Source organism: Ascaphus truei, chromosome 5 (assembly GCF_040206685.1).
Source record: "Ascaphus truei isolate aAscTru1 chromosome 5, aAscTru1.hap1, whole genome shotgun sequence".
Classification (NCBI taxonomy): Eukaryota; Metazoa; Chordata; class Amphibia; order Anura; family Ascaphidae; genus Ascaphus; species Ascaphus truei.
In genome coordinates this window covers 285455806-285475480 of record NC_134487.1, presented here as the reverse complement: position 1 = coordinate 285475480, position 19675 = coordinate 285455806, and the positions used below count along the sequence as shown (strand labels likewise).

Genomic DNA, 19675 nt, shown 5'->3' with positions numbered 1-19675 from the left:
TATAACTTGTGCATTTTGGAGTGGGTGCTTGTTGTTTTTTTTTTACAGGACAGTTTCACTTTATTGGTTGCTGCTCTGTAGTTTTCAAACGGTTGTGCCCTTTGAGATTGCTTTGAGGAGTCCCATATATAGATATAGATATATATAAATAAATAAAATTAATTTGTGTGGCACTGCCCCTTCAATGCTGACGTTACCTGGGCTGTTCTTGGCTTTGAGCCTGGCTGCTCCGTGAATGTGCAGTTACCATGTAACACACCTGCAGGGCAGATACACAGAGAATAGGAGTCGGTTACATATTTTGAGATCTGTATTTTTTTTATTTGCAGCCTTATTAGAAGCGTCAAACCAGCGACGTCTGCTTCCCACGCAAACCTCTCTGGTGTATGCAAGTATATCTTGCCTGCAAGGTGTGAACTCAGCTGGTACAATATATGTACCAGGGCTTCTCGTTACAGCGTCCTCTCCAGCTTTCTTTCCTGGTTCCGGCCCGACCCAAATTATTTTTCCTAATAATGGAAAATATTTAGTGGGTCTCGTGAAAACGTCTGCATTCTCTAACCTGCCTTTTTTATACTCCAGCTCTAAGTACTGTACCTTGTTTTGTGTCCTGTTTATTGTACCTATTTATACCTGCGAGCCGAGGAGCTGTACATTGCCCACCTCCCATTGGCTGACCCGTAGAACCTTCCGCGAGTTGTGGTAGCTTGACAATGGATGACTGATTTTGATCAGCGTGTGATGGGGAGGTTATGACACCTCGTTTTGTATGTATATATTTGTTTGTTTGTTTACTATACGGAGTAGGGTTTTGTTTTTTGTTGCTGCTTTTTACTTCCCTTCATTAACTTTGGTTGTAGCCACTCTCGGCTTCACGTTGAAAATCCAGTAACCATCCTCACACTGAGACCCCAAAGGTCCAAATGTCTGGGGATTTACTGGCTCTGCACTTTAACCCATGCTGTGCTGAAAAACTAATACGGCAGGCATAAGCTCATGGGATCCATGTTAAAATGGACGAGAAGCAAAGTGTGACACTGTGCTAATCTACATGTCCTTACCCAGAATCCTTGGGTACAGTGGAAGCCTTGCATGCTAAGAGATAATGGGGAATGACAGGGTTGTGGACCTGTCTGAGACACGTGAAAGTGCTCACAAGTGGGATCTTGATTTGCTGTATAGGCGGGCCCCGCTTGTACGGTGGGTTACGTTCCCTGACGCTGCCGCAAAGCGAAAATCGCCGAAAGGTGGAATTGCCGATTTTTCGGCTTATGCGCAGACATGGCGGCCCCCTTCTCGGTACCGCGGTATTGGGGGATTGCCGAGAAGCAGGGCCCGCCTGTATTTGTTTTATACAAAAACCCAAAAGTACAAGTGTTTTATTGGTAAATGGTCTTTGCGTGTTCTAAGTAGCGTGTTCTGAGTAACGTGTTCTAAGTAACGTGTTCTAAGTAACGTGTTCTAAGTAACGTGTTCTGAAGCCTTCACAGCAGGCGCTCACTCGATCGTAAGATCTTGTATCCCCACATTTCCTGAACTAGTCACAAGTGAAAATATTTATAACTCCCTGTGGTTTCAAACTGCCGGGGAACGTGGCGGCGCGGCGTGGCGTGGTGTTAGGATGACGAGGCAGAAGCGTAGACCGTTTCTCAAAGAAAATCTTGCGTTGACCAATAAGCCGGCACAGCTCCTCACCGAGACCCCGCCGGCGGTGATTATGGTAAAGGGTCTCGGTGGATTGGTGTGCTGCAGTTGTGGCGGTCTCTGCCCCAAGGACATGTTCTATTATGAAGAAAGCCGGTGCATGGGGTTAACCCATTAAATCACCCACCACTAAGGAGTCTGTATCCACGTCCATTAAGGAGATTACTGGGGAAACGGCCAGTCAGGAATGTGTCCCCCAAGGATGGTCCTCTTTCTCCCCCTCCCCGCCCTCCCCCCCCCTCTGTGACTTCCCGTCACTCACTGTACACAGACATCCTGCAGACTCTGCTTATTAACTGGAGTTTCTCTTCAGCGCTGTCCAGGATCGCAGGGGGTGAGGCTCAGCTTGTAGTGGCTGCTAACGTTACCCCTTCACAGATAACCGTTACCGTTATCTGGATATTTAATGTACACGTTACCTAGTATATTACTCCCTCCTAGCACTGCTGCATTGCACCGTCTGTCTGAAGTGTGCTCATCATTCCCTGTATTGGTATATTCTGAGCTTCACCAGGCTTTTGCAATGAACAGCAACTGGGATGGTAAAGGTCTCTTTAACCCGGACCATGAAATAAACGCAACATGCAAAGGTGGGGCCACACCCACATTTTTTGTGTGCAGAATTGCTTATGTCATGGTTAATTGAAAGCTATAGATACCACTCCAAAGGTCAGCGCAGAAGTGGTTTGCCAGGTTCTGTCCTGCACAGGGGTGGTTAATTTAGGTTGGCATGAGACCAGGCTGGCCATGTGCATGCCTGTTGGGACAAGTCTGCCCACACCTCCTGTGCCCCCTTGTTTCCTCTAACCTCGTGTGTGTGTGTGTGTGTGTGTGTGTGTGTGTGTGTGTAACCCCCCCTCTCGCCCCTCCCCCCCCCCCCCCCGTGAAGCATTGTTTTTTTTTTTTTTTTTTGTGCAGTCTGTTAATCTTTAAAAGGAAACTGCTGCAAATTCTTCTTTTCCCACTTACATTTTTGACAAAAAAAAAAAAATATATTTTACCTAGTTTCTTATCTACTTTAAATGTGAAATCCTGTAAAAATTTTATTGGTGTGTAAATTAACGTATCAAGCGGCCTGCTGCTGTTTACTTTCATCTCCCTCTGTGTGGATGGCGGCACAGTGTTTTACGGAGAAATTAATTGGTGTAGGGTACAGGTGATGCATTCAATGGCAAACTGATGTTACAGGATAATTGCAGCTTTGCTGAAGGGACTTTGGTACAAGAGACTTGTAAGATTTCAGGACCACTAGTTAGCCATTTAAAGCTTGTGACCCTCCCACATTACAATGCTTCAGTATTTCCCCAACTGTGCAGGTCATTCTTTCACATCTAACCTGAAAACTCGGTTAGACCACAGTATACTCTCACTGTACCAATGCACGTCCATACTGTACTCCTACTGTATATCTTTAGTCTCTGCTTTCTCCCAATGTTGTGCTTGATGCATTTATTCCACTGTAATAATATTCCCTGTATTGTAAAAATGGTAAAGCACTGCGTACCTGAATATATAATAATCAGTGTTCGACAAACCTATACATTTGCTCGCCCCGGGCGAGTGGATTTAACCCCCGGGCGACTAAATATTGGCCCAAGCAGCACACGTTTAGTACTAGGTGGCGAGTAGATTTTTTTGTGTGGCGAGTAGATTTTTTGGTGATTTGTCAACCACTGATAATAATAATAATAATGTGCCTGGATATCAGTGGGAGGTGGCAAGTTCTGCTGTTGGAGTGCCGTATGAAGGGGACTGCCTGCTACTTTGTGCCTGAATATTATTTCATGAGCTGGAGGAGAAATGGCTGCTGCGGGCTCTTTGGTTCTGTTCGCTGCGTCTCTGGACTCTTCACTCTGCGTCCCAAATGCAAGACCACATGGTATGCAACACTGGAGCTGACGCGAGCCGCGTAGCTCTGTTATACTGCACCCTTTAAACGGCTTTTAACTTAAAGTTCAGGGTGTGTGTAATTATCTTAGGAATTTTTAGATTCATCAACCTTAAAGTAACTATTCTGCTTGTATATATCCTATGGAAGAATTTTGTTTTTTAAATTCCCCATGTACACTGAATCCAAGCATTTCTGCTACTTCTGTTTATCTGTTTGCTCCGTAATTATGAAGCCATTAGTCTGACAAAAACATTTAACCTGGGTCTGGCCGTGCTATATTGCCAAAAGACATTGGGCAAAGATTGTAGAAACCCTCAACTTTTGTACACAAAACATTGCGTATAAAAAAAAAAATGTAGACAAGTTGCCACGTCTCCTCCCCCCCCCCCCCCCCCAAAAAAAAATCAATCTTAATTGCTCTTTTTTGACCTATTAAACTGGCCACTGACCTTACTTCACTTTGGTATTGGCAGGGGGTAGGAAATGAATGCAGCATGGATCCCATATCTGTGCAGATCAATACTTACACAGTCTTTTTAAAACTGGTTAATTTATAATTATTCATACATTGTAATGTGACCAAAATAGAGGCTGCTCCCGTGTTGCCCCGTAAGGTAGCAGTGATACCTTTTTTTGTAACCCTATAAAATTCTACCAGGAAATAATTGGTGCTGGATCCATGTGTGGCAATCTCTGGTGAAAAGAGTAAGAACTTGTGAATGGATGAGGCTCATAATATTGGCATGATGGGCTCCTTGGGAAGTTTAGATAATTTAAGACTAGGTGGGATAATCCTACATAAATAATACTTGGCTGTGGTCCTATTGGAGCACTGATTGTAGAGCTGTATATCTGTCCAGGATAATATCAGGATATCCTGGGGCAGGAGGATAGTAGTGGTGGATCAGATAATAGAGACACACAAGCCCTGATATATATGACTGATCCTCTGGCCTCAAAACATTCAGCCTGCCAATATTGTCTTACTAGAAAGGGACAGGCTGTTAAGTACAGGCTAATACCGGTGTGGACGGGATAGGTAGGTAATCCCTATATCCCTTAACCAAATGCGGTCTTAATAACAAGTCAGAGAGGGGGAGAGCAGCAATGGCTCTTCCCCCCGTGCAGCCTGTTCACTAATATATGGAAGCACGAGGTCTGGGGCTCCCGCGCTGACAGCTGACTCTCTGGCTCGTTGCCAGACTGCCTGCATGGGTTACCTTGACTCTGGCTGGATTCAGGTGGCTGGGCGATTTTAGGTAGCAAGGTTATAGAATAATGGGCGCCAGGGACTTTTGTAGGAGAAGGAGCGGCTCCGTGAATAAAGACACCGACTCTGGTACTGAGTTGTAAGCAGGGGAACCTGGTTCAATTCCCGGTGTCAGGTCCTTGTGACCTTGGGCAAGTCACTTTATCTCCCTGTGCCTCAGGCACCAAAAACCATAGATTGTGAGCTCCACGGGGCAGGGACCTGTGTCTGCAAAATGTCTCTGTAAAGTGCTATGTAAAAAAATAGCAGCGCTATACAAGAACAAACTTATTATTATAGTACAACAGCAATTTATTTGTGTCCTCATGGACAGGGACCGCTCATAAAATACAGTACGTTATTAATGTGTATAACAGACATACATGAACACAGTTCCATTAGTGCCCAATCTTAACACTTCAATGAAGGTATTTGGACTTGGTTGCTCTGAGTAAATATGGGACCCGGTACCCCCTGTTTGCTTTGGGACTGTCATCTGTGTTGATCAGAGCACTCTGGGCCCCTATGGGAATCCTGATGGTTCTTGCTTGACCCAATAACTTTTGCCTGTTTGGAAACTGCTACTTCCATACAGACTGATGAGGCATAATACTGATCCTCCGGGAGCCATCTTTTCTGAGGCCCTCTGGCAGGGGTGTGAAATCTTTCCCTGTTGCGCGTCCCCCCCCTCCCTTACCTGCTCTCCGGCGTCAAAGGACGCCGCAAGGGACACATGACATCACGTGACCCCGCTGCGGCATTTGACGCCGAAGAGACGTGAAATTGCAGAGCCCTCATGCGATCTAAATGCCTTGGGGGAAGAGAGCGGGGCCTCGGCACCCGGCCCGCCCCCCAGTTTGCGCACTGCTACTATGGCGTGCTGTATTCCTTATTACTACTTCTAGATTCCATTCCTTCTTTCAGGGATCCTAACTTAACGGGCACTGTACCCATCTGCAACATAATAATCAAGGGGGCCTGGTCTGTACTATTACTGTAGAAACATTACTGATCTACTCTCCCCGAGGCTCCTCTCCTCATGTCCTCCTGGAACCTAACCTTCTAGAATAGTTCCTCCTAAAATGCCCTTGTGGAATGCCTGGATCCCCATAGCAACCCAGGCTGGGGCCAAGCATACAATAGCCATATTGGTAACCCTTTAGGTGGTGGGGTTACACCTTCCTTTTATTTATTTTTAATTTTTTTAAATGGCTAACTTGTGGTTACAGTGCCAACTTTCAGCACCACGAAGGTCCCTTCAGGCAGATTTGTTCCTGGAGCTTGCACTCTAACCATGAATTAACTTGTCTTTTCTTCGTATATTAAATTTTTTTTTGAAATTACATTTACACTAATCTAAAATTTGTGAGATTGACATCACTGTATCCCATTGGCAAGAGGAAAGTATTGGCGTATTTCTTGGGTGTGTGCCCACGATGAAAACGAGACAGTAAGGGCCGCGTAATGGGGGGGCGGGGGGAGTCATCTCTTGACATCCTAAATGTTTTGTTAGGAGTCAGTTCTGTTAGACTTTATTTCCCTTTCCGAATGTCTGTCTGATTCTCTGCCAAAATAACCTTGTACAGAGGCAGCCGGCTGTGTAGGATCAGGCTGTTTTACACTTTAATCGAGCTATATTATCTGATGGGACACACAAGTTGGGTTTGCGCGCACACCTCCTTTGGGGCTGCACTTTTTCAGGAGCCGTGGGACATGTAAAGAGCTGGCTTTTGGTGCCCCCAGAGTTTGTCTAGGGTGTGATGGGGTAACCCTGTAAAGTAATATCCAGTTCTAGGAGGAGAGACCTGCGGCTGCACAAGGATGCTGGCTTAACCGCTGCTGGGTTTACACTAAAATATATCAAGCGGCAGCTCTGGGAAGGACCCAAGTAAACCAATAACTGGGTTGGGTTTAGTACAGAGGTTCTCCTCGCCAGTCCTCAAGGCCACCAACAGGTCAGGTTTTCAGGATATCCCTGCTTCAGAACAGGCTCGAGCCACCTGTGCTGAAGCAGAGATCCTGGAGACCTGTTTGCTGGACCCTGAGGACTGGAGTGGAGAACCCTTGGTTTAGTGGTTTTAATGTAGATGACCAGTTTTAACAAAACTTTATTTTTATTTTTTTATCCATTTTGAAATGTGGTAATTATTGTAAATGTAGTGTTTTTGTTTGTTTGTCCTGACGCACCTGCTTCCCCTTTCCTAGTTTCTCCCCGACTGTGCCGAAAGGGCAGAAATCTGATCACATTATAGTAACGCAATAATAAAATAGCCTCCTTCCCTCAGATTTGCTGCTTTTTTAATTTACTAATTTATCAAAAATGTATTATTATTATTATTAAAAAAAAAATGGCTTATCCTATTCAGGGTTTGTTTTTAAAAAGGCTTCGGTCAGCAAGGTGTGTGGCACTTTATAGGTTACATTTTTGGTAAGTGGAACTGCACCACTAAAACCACAAGCAGGAAAAAAGAGGCGAACATGTTCTGTAATTGTACAATATGTGGAAATGTATGTATATTATTTATTTTATATATATATATATTTATTATTCATACTAGGGCAACTGCACTTTTTAATTGTGAGTTCAAAGGGATCCCCTCCCCAGAACCTAAGTGAGCTAATGGGCGTGATGTTTAATGGGTTCAATACTATATATAATCAATAGTCTGTCTTGCTCCCGGGATGCGTGGAAGTGAGGTGGATGATGTATTGTGACTGCCAGGGCTCCTGATTTTATCCGTGCATCTCATTCACAGCAAAGGTTATTAAAACATTTTTTTATTTTTTTTAACCCTTTGTTGCCAGAGGGACCAGCAACCCATTAGGGTTAAAGCCCCAATGTTCATGTTGGACCTTTTTTTTAAAAATAGGAGCTGTGCTCCCCCATGAAATGTGGGTGAATGGAACATTTAAAGAGTTCATGACCTTACTCTGAGGGTTGGTGTATCCATGACAACAGCCTGGACCAATCCAGGCGCTGCATGTCTGAGAGTTCTGTGTGGGATGCGTTTGCTGTATGGAGCGTTGTAATTGGTTGATCTCCCAACCGTGAGTTGTTTCTGATACAGGAGGTTAGCGATTGTGTAACAATGGCACACAAATGTCCCAGCACTCACTGTCTGAAAGAAAAAGCTCAACTAGAGGATTATGTCCAAAATACTAAATGAATTTAATGTATACACAAGAAAAAAATGACTTGGAGTTGTGTACCACATTGGAAGCAAAGTCTCAGGGAAGGGGAGTGGGGAAAAGAAGTGACAACACACAATGAGGGATAAAAAACACAATAAAGGGAGGAGGGTATGTATGGGGGGCAACGATCGTTTCGAGGTTGGAACCTCTTCTTCAGACCCATTCCCTCTGGTCCAAAGGGACCAAGAGGTACTTCCCTATATCCTCTCTCCACAGCACAAAATCCAGCCCTGTCCTTCAATATAATCAACTGTGTGTTCACTTAAACACACACAGAAGCTGAAGCTAACTGTAATCCTGAAGCAACAGGAGTCCCAAAACAGAGGCAATAAAGAGCAAAGCAAAAGGCAAACCGTCCTTATCTGTATCAAGTCTCTTCCGTACGCCTGCTTGTGACAAGCGCTGGTTGAGCTTTTTCTTTCAGACAGTGAGTGCTGGGACATTTGTGTGTTTGTATATGGTTTTAGGGGAATTGGGGTCCCCTAGGTTCCGCTGCACCCTGCACTATAATCTGTTACTACTTTTGAGTGATGTCTATCACCTGTTTTTTTTTTATTTTTATGTGTAACAATGTTTCACTTCCTCTGTTCCCTGTAGGTTAGCGATGCTGACCCCATAGAGGAGCCTCTCCCCGTCCAGGATCTCAGGCGGGTGGGGGCCCGGCCTGAGCCATGGAGGAGAGTTGCAATAACAAGGTCAACCAGGCCCACGTCCTGTTTGACCGCTTTGTCCAGGCCACCACGTGCAAGGTGACCCTGAAGAGCTTCCAGGAACTGTGTGACTATTTGGAGCTGAAACCCCGGGAGTACCGCTCTTTCTACCACAAGCTGAAGTCCAAGCTGAACTACTGGAAGGCCAAAGCTCTGTGGGCCAAGCTGGACAAGAGGGCGTGTCACAAAGACTACAAGAAGGGCAAAGCCTGTCCCAACACCAAGGTGTGCAACATCAACCATTCAAATACCGGGCCACGTCCCGCGGACACTGCTGCATTTAGTTTCTTGGTTTTAAATTGCTTTGCAAAGTTTATTTATTGGCTGAGTTCACCAAAAAACACTGGGTGTTTAGTGCTTAAAATACCTAGTCATTTTCAATATTGTGGGTGGGTAAATCGGGAAGCAGGCCTCTTGCAACACACTCCCCCAGGCCTTTTTGCAACACACTCCCCCAGGCCTTTTTGCAACACACTCTCTCTCCCCCCCCCCCCGGCCTTTTGTTAACACACTCCCCCAGGCCTTTTGTTAACACGCTCCCCCAGGCCTTTTGTTAACACGCTCCCCCAGGCCTTTTGTTAACACGCTCCCCCAGGCCTTTTGTTAACATACTCCCCCAGGCCTTTTGTTAACGCACTCCCCCAGGCCTTTTGTTAATGAAGCGATGAGTTGAACACTTCCCTTTTCTCTTTCCTGATTTGTCTGGCATCTGTTACCTGCAAGTCTGCTGACGTTTTTAAAAGCCAATGTAGGGGCTAAAGGGGTAGTCTTCTCAGAATCATCACATTAAAAAGCTTGGACAAGGTCCATGCTGTGAAGGAGGGTGGTGAGGCTCAGGAAAAATTTGGAAGTACATCACAGAGGTGGTGGATTAATGGAATAGGTTACAAACAAAGGTGGTAGAGACTAATATGGTAAGGGCATACAACAATGCTTGGAATGAGGTTTCACAGCAGATAATCGAATGGGCCTAATTCTTATTTGATGTTTGTTATGGAAAAACTTAAGAAAAAAAACAGGCAAATGTTTGTTTTGAGTGGCTACCTTTTTTTGTTTTTTATTAATTGCTTTTTTTTATTTTGCAAAATATTTATTTGTAGACTTATTACGACTCTTTAACATGACCTGTATACGTTTTTTATATTGCATCTCTAATTCGGTCTCGCTTCTAATTGTGGTGCGTCTCCATAACCTTCTCCAGTGTCTGATTATTGGCGCGGGACCGTGTGGCCTGCGCACTGCGGTAGATCTCTGCCTCCTCGGAGCCAAGGTGGTGGTAGTGGAGAAGCGGGACCAGTTCTCCCGAAATAACGTCCTGCACCTGTGGCCTTTTACCATCCACGACCTGCGGGGCCTGGGGGCCAAGAAATTCTATGGGAAGTTCTGCGCTGGAGCAATCGATCACATCAGTGAGTGGGACGGGCGCTGCGCCATTTTTACATGGGGGCTTCGCAACAGTGGGTGGTCACCCCAGGGTGCTTCACAATACCCACTAGGCTTCGGCTTTATATATATATAGATATAGATATATATATATATATATATATATATATATATATCCTTAATTAATTTAACAAATTCACAGATAAAGTAGATGACAGACATACCATATTTGATCTTTATAGAAGATTACTGGCCATTTTTGCTAAGTGGTGCAATGGCATACGGTGCTTTAGCCCAAACGAGTGCAGGTGCCCCAGGGATTTCTGGCATAAACACTTCTTTTAAATGTGGCCAATCTTATTTACTGCATAAGGAATTTGATCAAATTTACTGGCAGCGATTCTGATAACAGGGACTGTAAATAGGATTATTGGTTATGATCGAGGTATGAAACAATTTAGGGCCAGGTTCACTAAGCGCCATTAGCGACATTAACATTACGTTGACCTAATTTAATGACTATTAATCCGAACTCCATATTCACTAAAGCCAAATGACCGGTACCCAGGATTTACCCATGTTACAACTTCGGTTCTGTTTTAAGTCCGAGACTTTAATTAGGTTAAACGATGCTAGGTCCCTTATTCACTAAACCCTGTTAAACGGCGGGAAATGGCGTTATGACATCATGCGCCAACCTGACGTTGCTCTCATCCAGACCCCAATATAAGGCTTTGGTAAGAATAACCAGAGGATACAAGGTAATGAAATAAATGTTTTTTTAATATGTTTGAATAGGCAACCCATGGGTTAGCTGGCCTCTAGGCTACCTACCCACCTATTACATCTCAGAGGTTACTTTGCCATGCTTTAACCGCCACTGCAAACCCCGACATCTCTCTATCTCCCCCCCTTCCCCCCCCCCCCCCTCCGGGGCGAAACTCCTCCATCCCGGGGTAAGTTTAGTGGTTGATTTTACCACGCAGCCGCCTACTACACGTTGTGAGACGGCGACCGATCCTATAAAAGGGCCCCGTCCTTGCAGAAAACTTCCGCGGTGGAGAAGTGGCGGAGGCTGTCCAACGTAAAGAATGAACCGGCTAAGATTTTTGTATTCTTTATTTCGAAAGAGGATTATTCTAGTGGAGTGAAGTGGGCTTCAAGTGATCGAGCATGGCTCATGGCGGGGAACATGCGATATCTCATGGCGTTAGGCCATCAGGCCCTGGAATAAGACTCATTTGAAGCCTTCCCTTTTTTGCGTTGTGGTCCGTCCCCCTCGCCCAGGTTTTTCCCCCTTTAGACCTTCAAGTGGCGAATAATAGAATACTTTTGGAAAATTATTGGAATATTTTTTGATGGCGCTTTTTTTTTTTTTTTTTTTTTTTTTAATGGTTGGACATCTGCCTATTTTTTTACTTTGGATTAGTTCCCGGGGTCATAGTCCCTGAAGATCTTGGCGTGGAACCTGCCCTGTACCTATTGGCCAGCTTTGGTAATAGCCGCCAGCGGTTCTTTAGTGGGGAGGGGGTTATTGGTTGACGAAACAAAGGTTATTCAATTCCACTTTTAACAACTTGCTACCTGATCACCAAAATACATTATATTCAGATTGTAAAAACCTCCCAAAGGGTATGTTTGCAATGAAAAAGTGTACGTTTTACCAGTTTTATTTATAGGATTTAATCTGCTCCGTTGAACATGCTACTGTCCTTAATTACCTCTCTTCCTTGGTGGGATTTCCCCTTTCACCATTTCCTCCTGTTTCTAACCAGTCTTCAATGGATTCAACAATTGACCCATTCAGGGGATATCTCTGCACTTGTTCCATTTCAGCGTGTCCTGTGTACGTTGACACTTGTTAATTCTAGTGACTATATATAGCATTTTTGTCTGATACATTGAAACCTACCAAAGATGATTATTGTTAGATCTGCCTTTGTTCCGTGTCTTTCTTTCTGGTTCTGCTGTCGCCTTGTGTGTCTCTCTCTTTCCCGCCCCCCCCCCCCCCCATTCATCATTTCTGCAACCAACCAAAAGGTATTTTAACTCGCCGCAGTGAGTTGAAATACCTGTTACTCTGCAGATTTTCGTTTGTGGCAGCTATTGGTATATGATTTTCTCCACTCTTCTGCAGGGGCCTGTTGTCAGACGTAACTGTGTCAAGTTCTGCGTGATGTATACAGTGGGGGTCTCTGGCATTAACTCTCCCCTCCCCTGTCCCTCTTCTCAGGTATCCGCCAGCTTCAGCTCATCCTGCTCAAGGTGTCTCTGATCCTCGGAATAGAGATTCACCTGAATGTGGAGTTCCAGGGTCTGATCGAGCCTCCGGAGGACCAGGAGAATGAGCGTGCGTTCAGTACCCCCCCATCTCTTCCCCCCCTCCCCCCTCTGCTGCTCCCACGGTCACAGGTGGTGCAGTCATTCTGACTGAGCCAATGACTGCACCATCTGCGCTGAAGCAGGGATATGCTGAACACCTGGCCTGTTGGTGGCCCTTGAGGACTGGAGATGCCTGCCCCTGGGTTAACCCCTTAACTGCCTGGAAAAGTCTGCAGTGCCTTACTCGGCCTTTTGTGCTCCCACAGCAGCTGCTTTACTCCAGGTTGTCACCTGTTCCTAATTTAAAAGGACTATCCCAGCTGGTGGGTGTATTAATGTGTCCTGTAGCAGGATAAAGGGGAGGGGCAAGAACTGGGGTCACCTCTCGGTCATGGAAGGAATAAAGCTCCCCAGCCGCTCACGGTCTCGTACTCGGTGGGACGATCCTTCTCAATGGGCATCATGGGGTCCCCCCTCCCGTGGTTTAAAATGTTTTACTTAAAACTATATGACCGAGCTTAATGTGAACATGCCCATATACACACACTTGGCCACTAGTTTAGAACTGGTTTAAAATCGTGGTAGTGTGCCTGGGGAGGGGTTTTCTAAAACCCTTGCATTTGAAGCCTGTAAATAGAAGGTGGTGGTCTATGAACTCCAGGGCCACCAAACGTTCCTCCTCCCTGTGCAAAGCTCTCGCAGGCATCTGAACGCCAGGCTACAAAGCCCCCTGTCCCAGAGAGTCAGCGCGCTCTACAAATATGGAGCTGATGGAAGAACGTGTCTTCTTGTTTTAGGGGTTGGATGGCACGCAAAGTTTCACCCCAAACCTCACCCCTTGTCCGAGTACGAGTTTGACGTCATCATCGGCGCTGATGGGAGGAGAAACACGCTGGAGGGTGAGAGGGCGGGGTGTGTGTGTGTGTGTGTGTACGCTGGTGTTGTATAGCAGGGTTGCTACAGTCCAATCCTCAAGACCTTCCCCCCCCCCCCCCCAATATGTCCGGTCTTAAGGATGTCCCAGTTTCAGCACAGGTGGCTCAGTCGAAGAGTGAGCCACCTGTAGCTGAAACTGGGATATCAAAACCTGACCTGTTGGGGAATCTTGAGGACCACTGTTGCACTGAGCATAAGGCTGACTCGAAATGGAAATCAAACCATTTTAAACCACAGGTGAAGGGATTAATGCTAGTTAGGTATTTAAGTAGCCTTAAGAGTAGGAGTTCTTTGCCGTGAAGAGCTTAGTCTATGATGGAAGGCAGTTGTACACCATGAATACAGGGGCATAGCGTGTTAGAGCTCCAATCTGGAGTTAAAAAAAATTTTTTTGGCAAGAATAGGAAGCACTAATGTATGTTGGAAAGGAAAACGCCTGCACCAATCCACAAAGTCAACACACACTACTCAGACGCTAAAAAAGGTTCCATTGAAAAAATATAGACTTGTATGAAGATTGCAGCACAATAAAAGAAAAAGAGAAAGACTAGGGGGTCGGCAAAAATGTGTTTAAGATGACCCAAGATGCAGTGATGAATTCCGCTGAGGCAATCGCTGTTCCCTCAGGTTTCCGGCGGAAGGAGTTCCGGGGAAAGCTGGCAATTGCCATCACCGCAAATTTTATTAACCGCAACACGACGGCCGAGGCCAAAGTGGAGGAGATCAGCGGGGTGGCCTTCATCTTCAACCAGAAGTTCTTCCAGGATCTACGGGAGGCTACAGGTTCGTGTCCCGTGGCGGAGTACATTCAGCCATTGGTCTGTCCTCGGGAGGAGGGGGTTTAGCCACGGTCTTGTCAGTGGCAGACCCAGACTTGGTCTCTTGAACATAGGGGGGCTTCTCACCTCCTGAGGGATGTGTAATTGTATTCCACACACTGATACTTGGTTACAAAGTGGATCTCCGTGACACGCACAATGCTTCTCTGGCTGCGGTGTATTACTGTACACAGCCAAGTGTAAATGTCTGATCTTTAATAATAATGCTCGGTTTCATAAACGCAGAACAACCAATCGCTACTTCTTACCGCACATGCCTGCCTCCTGTCATGTACACTATACACAACCTCGCACACACCTTCCTCCTGCCATGTACACTATACACAGGGCACCGCACACGCCTTCCTCCTGTCGCGCACTCTACAGAGCGTGCCGCACACGCCTTCCTCCTGTTGTGCACTATATACAGAGCACCGCACACGCCTTCCTCCTGTTGTGCACTATATACAGAGCACCGCACACACCTTCCTCCTGTTGTGCTCTATATACAGAGCACCGCACACGCCTTCCTCCTGTCGTACACTATACAGAGTGTGCCATGCACACCTTCCAGCCATGTGCATTATACAGAGATCACCGCACCACCTCTGAGTCTAGTCGATTAGAATATTCAGGCTGCTGCCTGTAGGACTCTTATCGTGACGTCCCGTATTAGGTCTGTCAGCTGATGACACTGCTGCGCACAATGAAGGCGTCCCAGTAATGTGAAAGCACTCTCCCGTGTAACATCCTCTAACATTAACAATTTTTGCATCATTTTAAGATCTTTCCAACCGGTGAGGTTTCCTCCCCCCCCCCACCCCCCCTGTTAAAACGCAGCTGGACAGCACCGTGACGGGAAACTTAGAATATAAAACCAGCTCATTTTCCTTGCTTTCCGTTGGACTGTAAAACGCTACAGATTTTAAAGCAATTGCTTTTTTTTGACCATCCCATTTTCCTCCAAATCAAACATTGGGTTTCTCTTTCGTCTTAAACGTATTGGGACATGACCGTAATCTGCTATAACATATTAACCGCCTTGCTGCGACATAGCGCTGCTGGCAGTGCAGGAGTTACTGTTACATCCCCACTGGCGCCTTCATGTATAATCCCTGGGGAGGGAAAAGCGGCCGTTTCTTCTGCACAGACTCACTTTGCTTTTTTTTTTTTTTTTTCTTCCTCGCTAGGTATTGATTTGGAGAACATCGTGTATTACAAGGATGATACTCACTACTTTGTTATGACTGCCAAGAAGCAAAGTCTGCTGGAGAAGGGAGTCATCATACAGGTGACTATGTAGGGACGGCAGTGATGCATCTCCTCCCCGTGGGAAGGGTGTGGCAAGTTGCTTATTAATGCAAAGCCATCGCTGACCTGGCAGCACAGGGGTCAAATCTTCGACATGAGGTGCACCTTGGCAGAAAGGTTGGGGGGGGGCGGGGCAGGGGGGGGTGTAAATAGTCTTCCAAATTACCTCCATAGGGAAGCAAGAATATGCACTGAAGCTGGATGTTGGGGTCTATTAAAGGGAGGCGTGCTGCTGCCCTTTAGAAGTAGTGGATGCACGGAACTGCCTCCTAGTGGATACGATGGGGTGTGGCTTAAAAAAACACACATAAGGGATCCATAAATGGGGGTGTGGGCGTAGGAAGGAAGTTGGTGATGAAATAGGTTTTGTGGGTTTCCGCATGTTTAAACCACCTCTGACCGTGAAGCAAAATTTTAAAACCACACGAAAAACACTGGAAATGTCCATTTTCATTTTGTCTGAAATCTACTTACTTGGACTGCGGCTCCAGGTTTTTTTTTCTCTGTTTTTATTTCTGTTTTTCATCTTGAATCTGTAAATTAGATTTTAATTCTCACAGGCTAGAATTCTTTTTGGGAGACAAATATGGCCACCTGCCCTGACGGCTAAAATAGCCTTTCCGTTGGGGACAATGAGGCCCACCCCCCACAACAGGTCAGGTTTTCAGGATATCCGAGCTTGAGCACAGGAGGTTCAATCAGAGACTCCATTGAAGACTGAGCCTCATATTCAGCCACCTATGCTGAAGCAGGGATATCGTGAAAACCTCCCCTGTTGGGGTGGGGCTGGAGTTGAGAACCCCTGCTCTGTAGGGTGTCCCCGAAGCAGAGAGAATCGCAACTGAGCTCTGCAGGACCCTACAGATGTATAATGGTTAAAGAGACATTTGTGAGGGGGAATACTACTGAAACATGCAGCATGAAAGGCAAATGAACATAATGTATAGAATTGCTGTCCAACGCCACACCACTTTATCATTAATGTATCCGCCCTAAAGATGGATCTCTGTGTATCTTGTAGCCCCTATTGACTGGGGAGCAGCATGAGTGGACATCACAGACTCACATGGTACACGTGAAGTGTATAATATCAAATGATAGTGCAGCTCGTTCAGTTGTAGAACTCCGTCCTGTTGTGCCTCTTCCTGCAGTAGAAGCCATAAACCCAACCATTCCACCTCGTCTGGCTTTGCCCTAATGCAGGACTATTCTGACACGGAGATGCTGCTGTCACGTGCCAACGTGGACCAGGAGGCCCTGCTGAACTATGCCACGGAGGCTGCCAAGTTCTCCACGAACCAACAGCTGCCCAAAATGGACTTCGCCATCAATCACTACGGGCAGCCGGACGTGGCGATGTTTGACTTCACCTGCATGTACGCCTCGGAGAATGCAGCCCTCGTGCGGGAGAGGAACGGCCATCGGCTGCTGGTGGCACTGGTTGGGGACAGTCTGCTGGAGGTCAGTATGACCCCTTCGTAGGTGTCACAACCACAATCGGCCTCTCCCTCTAATCTGTAAATGAAAGGACCCTTCCCAATGTTTGTACTGTATGTGTTGTGGTGCTGAGAGCCACAAACATGAAGCACACTTAAAATTGAGATGGTAAAAAGCCTGAGGGGGAGATGAGAACCTTTCAGATACCTTAATGCTTCATTTCTAACTAGCTCCATAGACTAGACTGGTATAAGCGCTCGTCTAAAATGTGACTTCTACATAATATTAAATGAAGTGTATGATGTGAAATAAAATGTAACACAAAAATAAAATGCAACCATTAAATCCTAAAGCACACGCACTGTATGCCAGTCCTTGGAGCAGCTTTCTATAGTTCAACCCTCCATTAAGATTCCAGGATGTAGCTTTCCTCGTATGAAACAACGTTTCTAAAATGCTCTGAAGATATGGGGGGGGTGAGGAGGAAACATGTGCAAGTCCTTCACGGAAAGGGTAGTGGATTAATAGCACGGCATCCCTCCAGAGGTGGAACTTTGAGCTGGATGTATATTGCAAACCGCATGATAGATAGGTATAGATATAGATATATATATCTATACCTATCATCAAACTGGAACAGAGGTTTCCCAGCAGGTGGCAAGACTCCGTGAGGAGTGTTCCCTATGTGGAACAGTGGTCCTTATGTGGAACAGTGGTCCTTATGTGGAATAGTGGTCCTTATGTGGAACAGTGGTCCTTATGTGGAACAGTGGTCCTTATGTGGAACAGTGGTCCTTATGTGGAACAGTGGTCCTTATGTGGAACAGTGGTCCTTATGTGGAACAGTGGTCCTTATGTGGAACAGTGGTCCTTATGTGGAACAGTGGTCCTTATGTGGAACAGTGGTCCTTATGTGGAACAGTGGTCCTTATGTGGAACAGGGGTCCTTATGTGGAACAGGGGTCCTTATGTGGAACAGGGGTCCTTATGTGGAACAGGGGTCCTTATGTGGAACAGGGGTCCTTATGTGGAACAGGGGTCCTTATGTGGAACAGGGGTCCTTATGTGGAACAGGGGTCCTTATGTGGAACAGGGGTCCTTATGTGGAATAGGGGTCCTTATGTGGAATAGTGGTCCTTATGTGGAATAGTTCTGTTCTTCTGTTGACCTCAGTTGCTCTTTGTTTTATGTAGAATTTGTGGGCATGAGTTTAGACTGTTACTGGCAGGAAGTTGCACGTATGTGAGGGGTTACAGCCTATGACACTCAGCCAGTAACATTTTGTAACCTTACACACACTCTCTTTTTTTTTTTTTTTTTTTTTCCTGCGCCCCCCTGCCGGCTGTCCCCCTTCTCTGCGTCGTCACTCTCCCCCCCCCCCCCCCCCACTCACACACATCTTGCCTCCGGTGTTTTTGGGAATCATGACGCCGCGTTGCCACGGCGACTTCTCCAGAAGCCGTTAAAGCCACAGTAAGTGAAGTTTACAGAGGCCTTCGCCGCTTCCCCGGCATTTAATTTAAGTGCCTTTGGGAAGCGCACGGGGCCTCTAAACCCTGCGACCCCCCCACCCCAGTTTGCGCACCCCTGCGTTAAGGTAATGTATTTGAATTAACCTCTATGGGTTGTTTTTGATATGGTCCCATATAGCCTACCTCTTGTGACTGTTGTGCAAAAAATGTTAAACCATCTTTATTACAAAATGTGTCGCAGCCCTTCCACTCTGCATACAGCTGCGTGTGGGTGTTCAGCAGGGGGTTTAAGTGCAGTTACTGTGTATCTTTCACACCCTCCTAATCCGAGATACAAGAATAGGACCAGGTAACTGTCATTTTATGCGGCAATTTGCAGATTGTTTTTTTTTATTTTTTTTTATATATATATCTGCTGGCGTTTAGCCGTTCTGGCCCATGGGAACGGGCATCGCCCGCGGCTTTCTGGCGGCCATGGACTCTGCATGGATGGTACGGAGCTGGTCTCAGGGCACAAGCCCCATGGAGGTGCTAGCAGAGAGGTGAGGAGCCGGGCACAGACACTACTCCTGATATTTGCTTTATACATGCGCCTCTCTCATTGGCTAGTTGCTGTTAAAGTGGGAGCGAGATCTTCAAACCCAGGCTTTAGACCAGGCCTGCACAACTCCAGTCCTCGAGGGCCGCAAACAGACCAGGTTTTCAGGATATCCCTACTTCAGCACAGTTTCCTCAATTAGTGGCTCAGTCATACTGGGCCAGCTGTGCTGAAGTAGGGATATCCTGAAAACCTGGCCTGTTTGCGGCGCTCGAGGACTGTCGCGCAGGCTTGCTTTTAGAGAGAGACAAGAACAGAGATGGGAGAACCCCTCCCAAGGGGCGATACAACGTAGTGACTCAAAATATATCAATCTTTTTAACAATCGGCTCCTTAGAAAAATGTAGTCGCCCTAGAAATAATATTCTTATTTTTATCTTGTATTTAAAAAGAAAAGGCTTCCATTTTCTCTGCTAAATTCAACTACTTCTGTTTGAATAAGGACTCATAAGTCTGTAATAGAATGAACAAGAGACCACGAAGTCTCCACTAGTGCTCAAACCACATGACCGCAAAGACCTTCCATGTAGTATCAAATGCTGTATTACCAGAGCAAAAAGATTGGTCATAAGTTGAATGTGAGTGTGTCAGTGCTGGTAAAGTCTTGATGGTAATTAGTTGGTACTGACTCCTTTGAACACAAGTCCCTGCA

At 46.1% G+C, this 19675-nt stretch overlaps 1 protein-coding gene across 23 annotated transcripts in view; it reads left to right on the top strand.

Moving 5' to 3' along the window:
- The window catches only part of MICAL3 (microtubule associated monooxygenase, calponin and LIM domain containing 3), a 182579-nt gene that overhangs the window by 60663 nt on the left and 102241 nt on the right, over positions 1–19675 (top strand). For all 23 annotated transcript variants that reach the window (XM_075602430.1, XM_075602434.1, XM_075602432.1 and 20 more), the window contains exons 2-9: positions 8634–8971; positions 9948–10155; positions 12363–12479; positions 13249–13350; positions 14015–14170; positions 15396–15496; positions 16720–16977; positions 18852–18967. In XM_075602430.1, coding sequence (XP_075458545.1) covers positions 8708–8971; positions 9948–10155; positions 12363–12479; positions 13249–13350; positions 14015–14170; positions 15396–15496; positions 16720–16977; positions 18852–18967 — 1322 coding nt within the window. In that variant the 5' untranslated portion in view covers positions 8634–8707. The remainder of the gene's footprint in view (positions 1–8633; positions 8972–9947; positions 10156–12362; positions 12480–13248; positions 13351–14014; positions 14171–15395; positions 15497–16719; positions 16978–18851; positions 18968–19675) is intronic.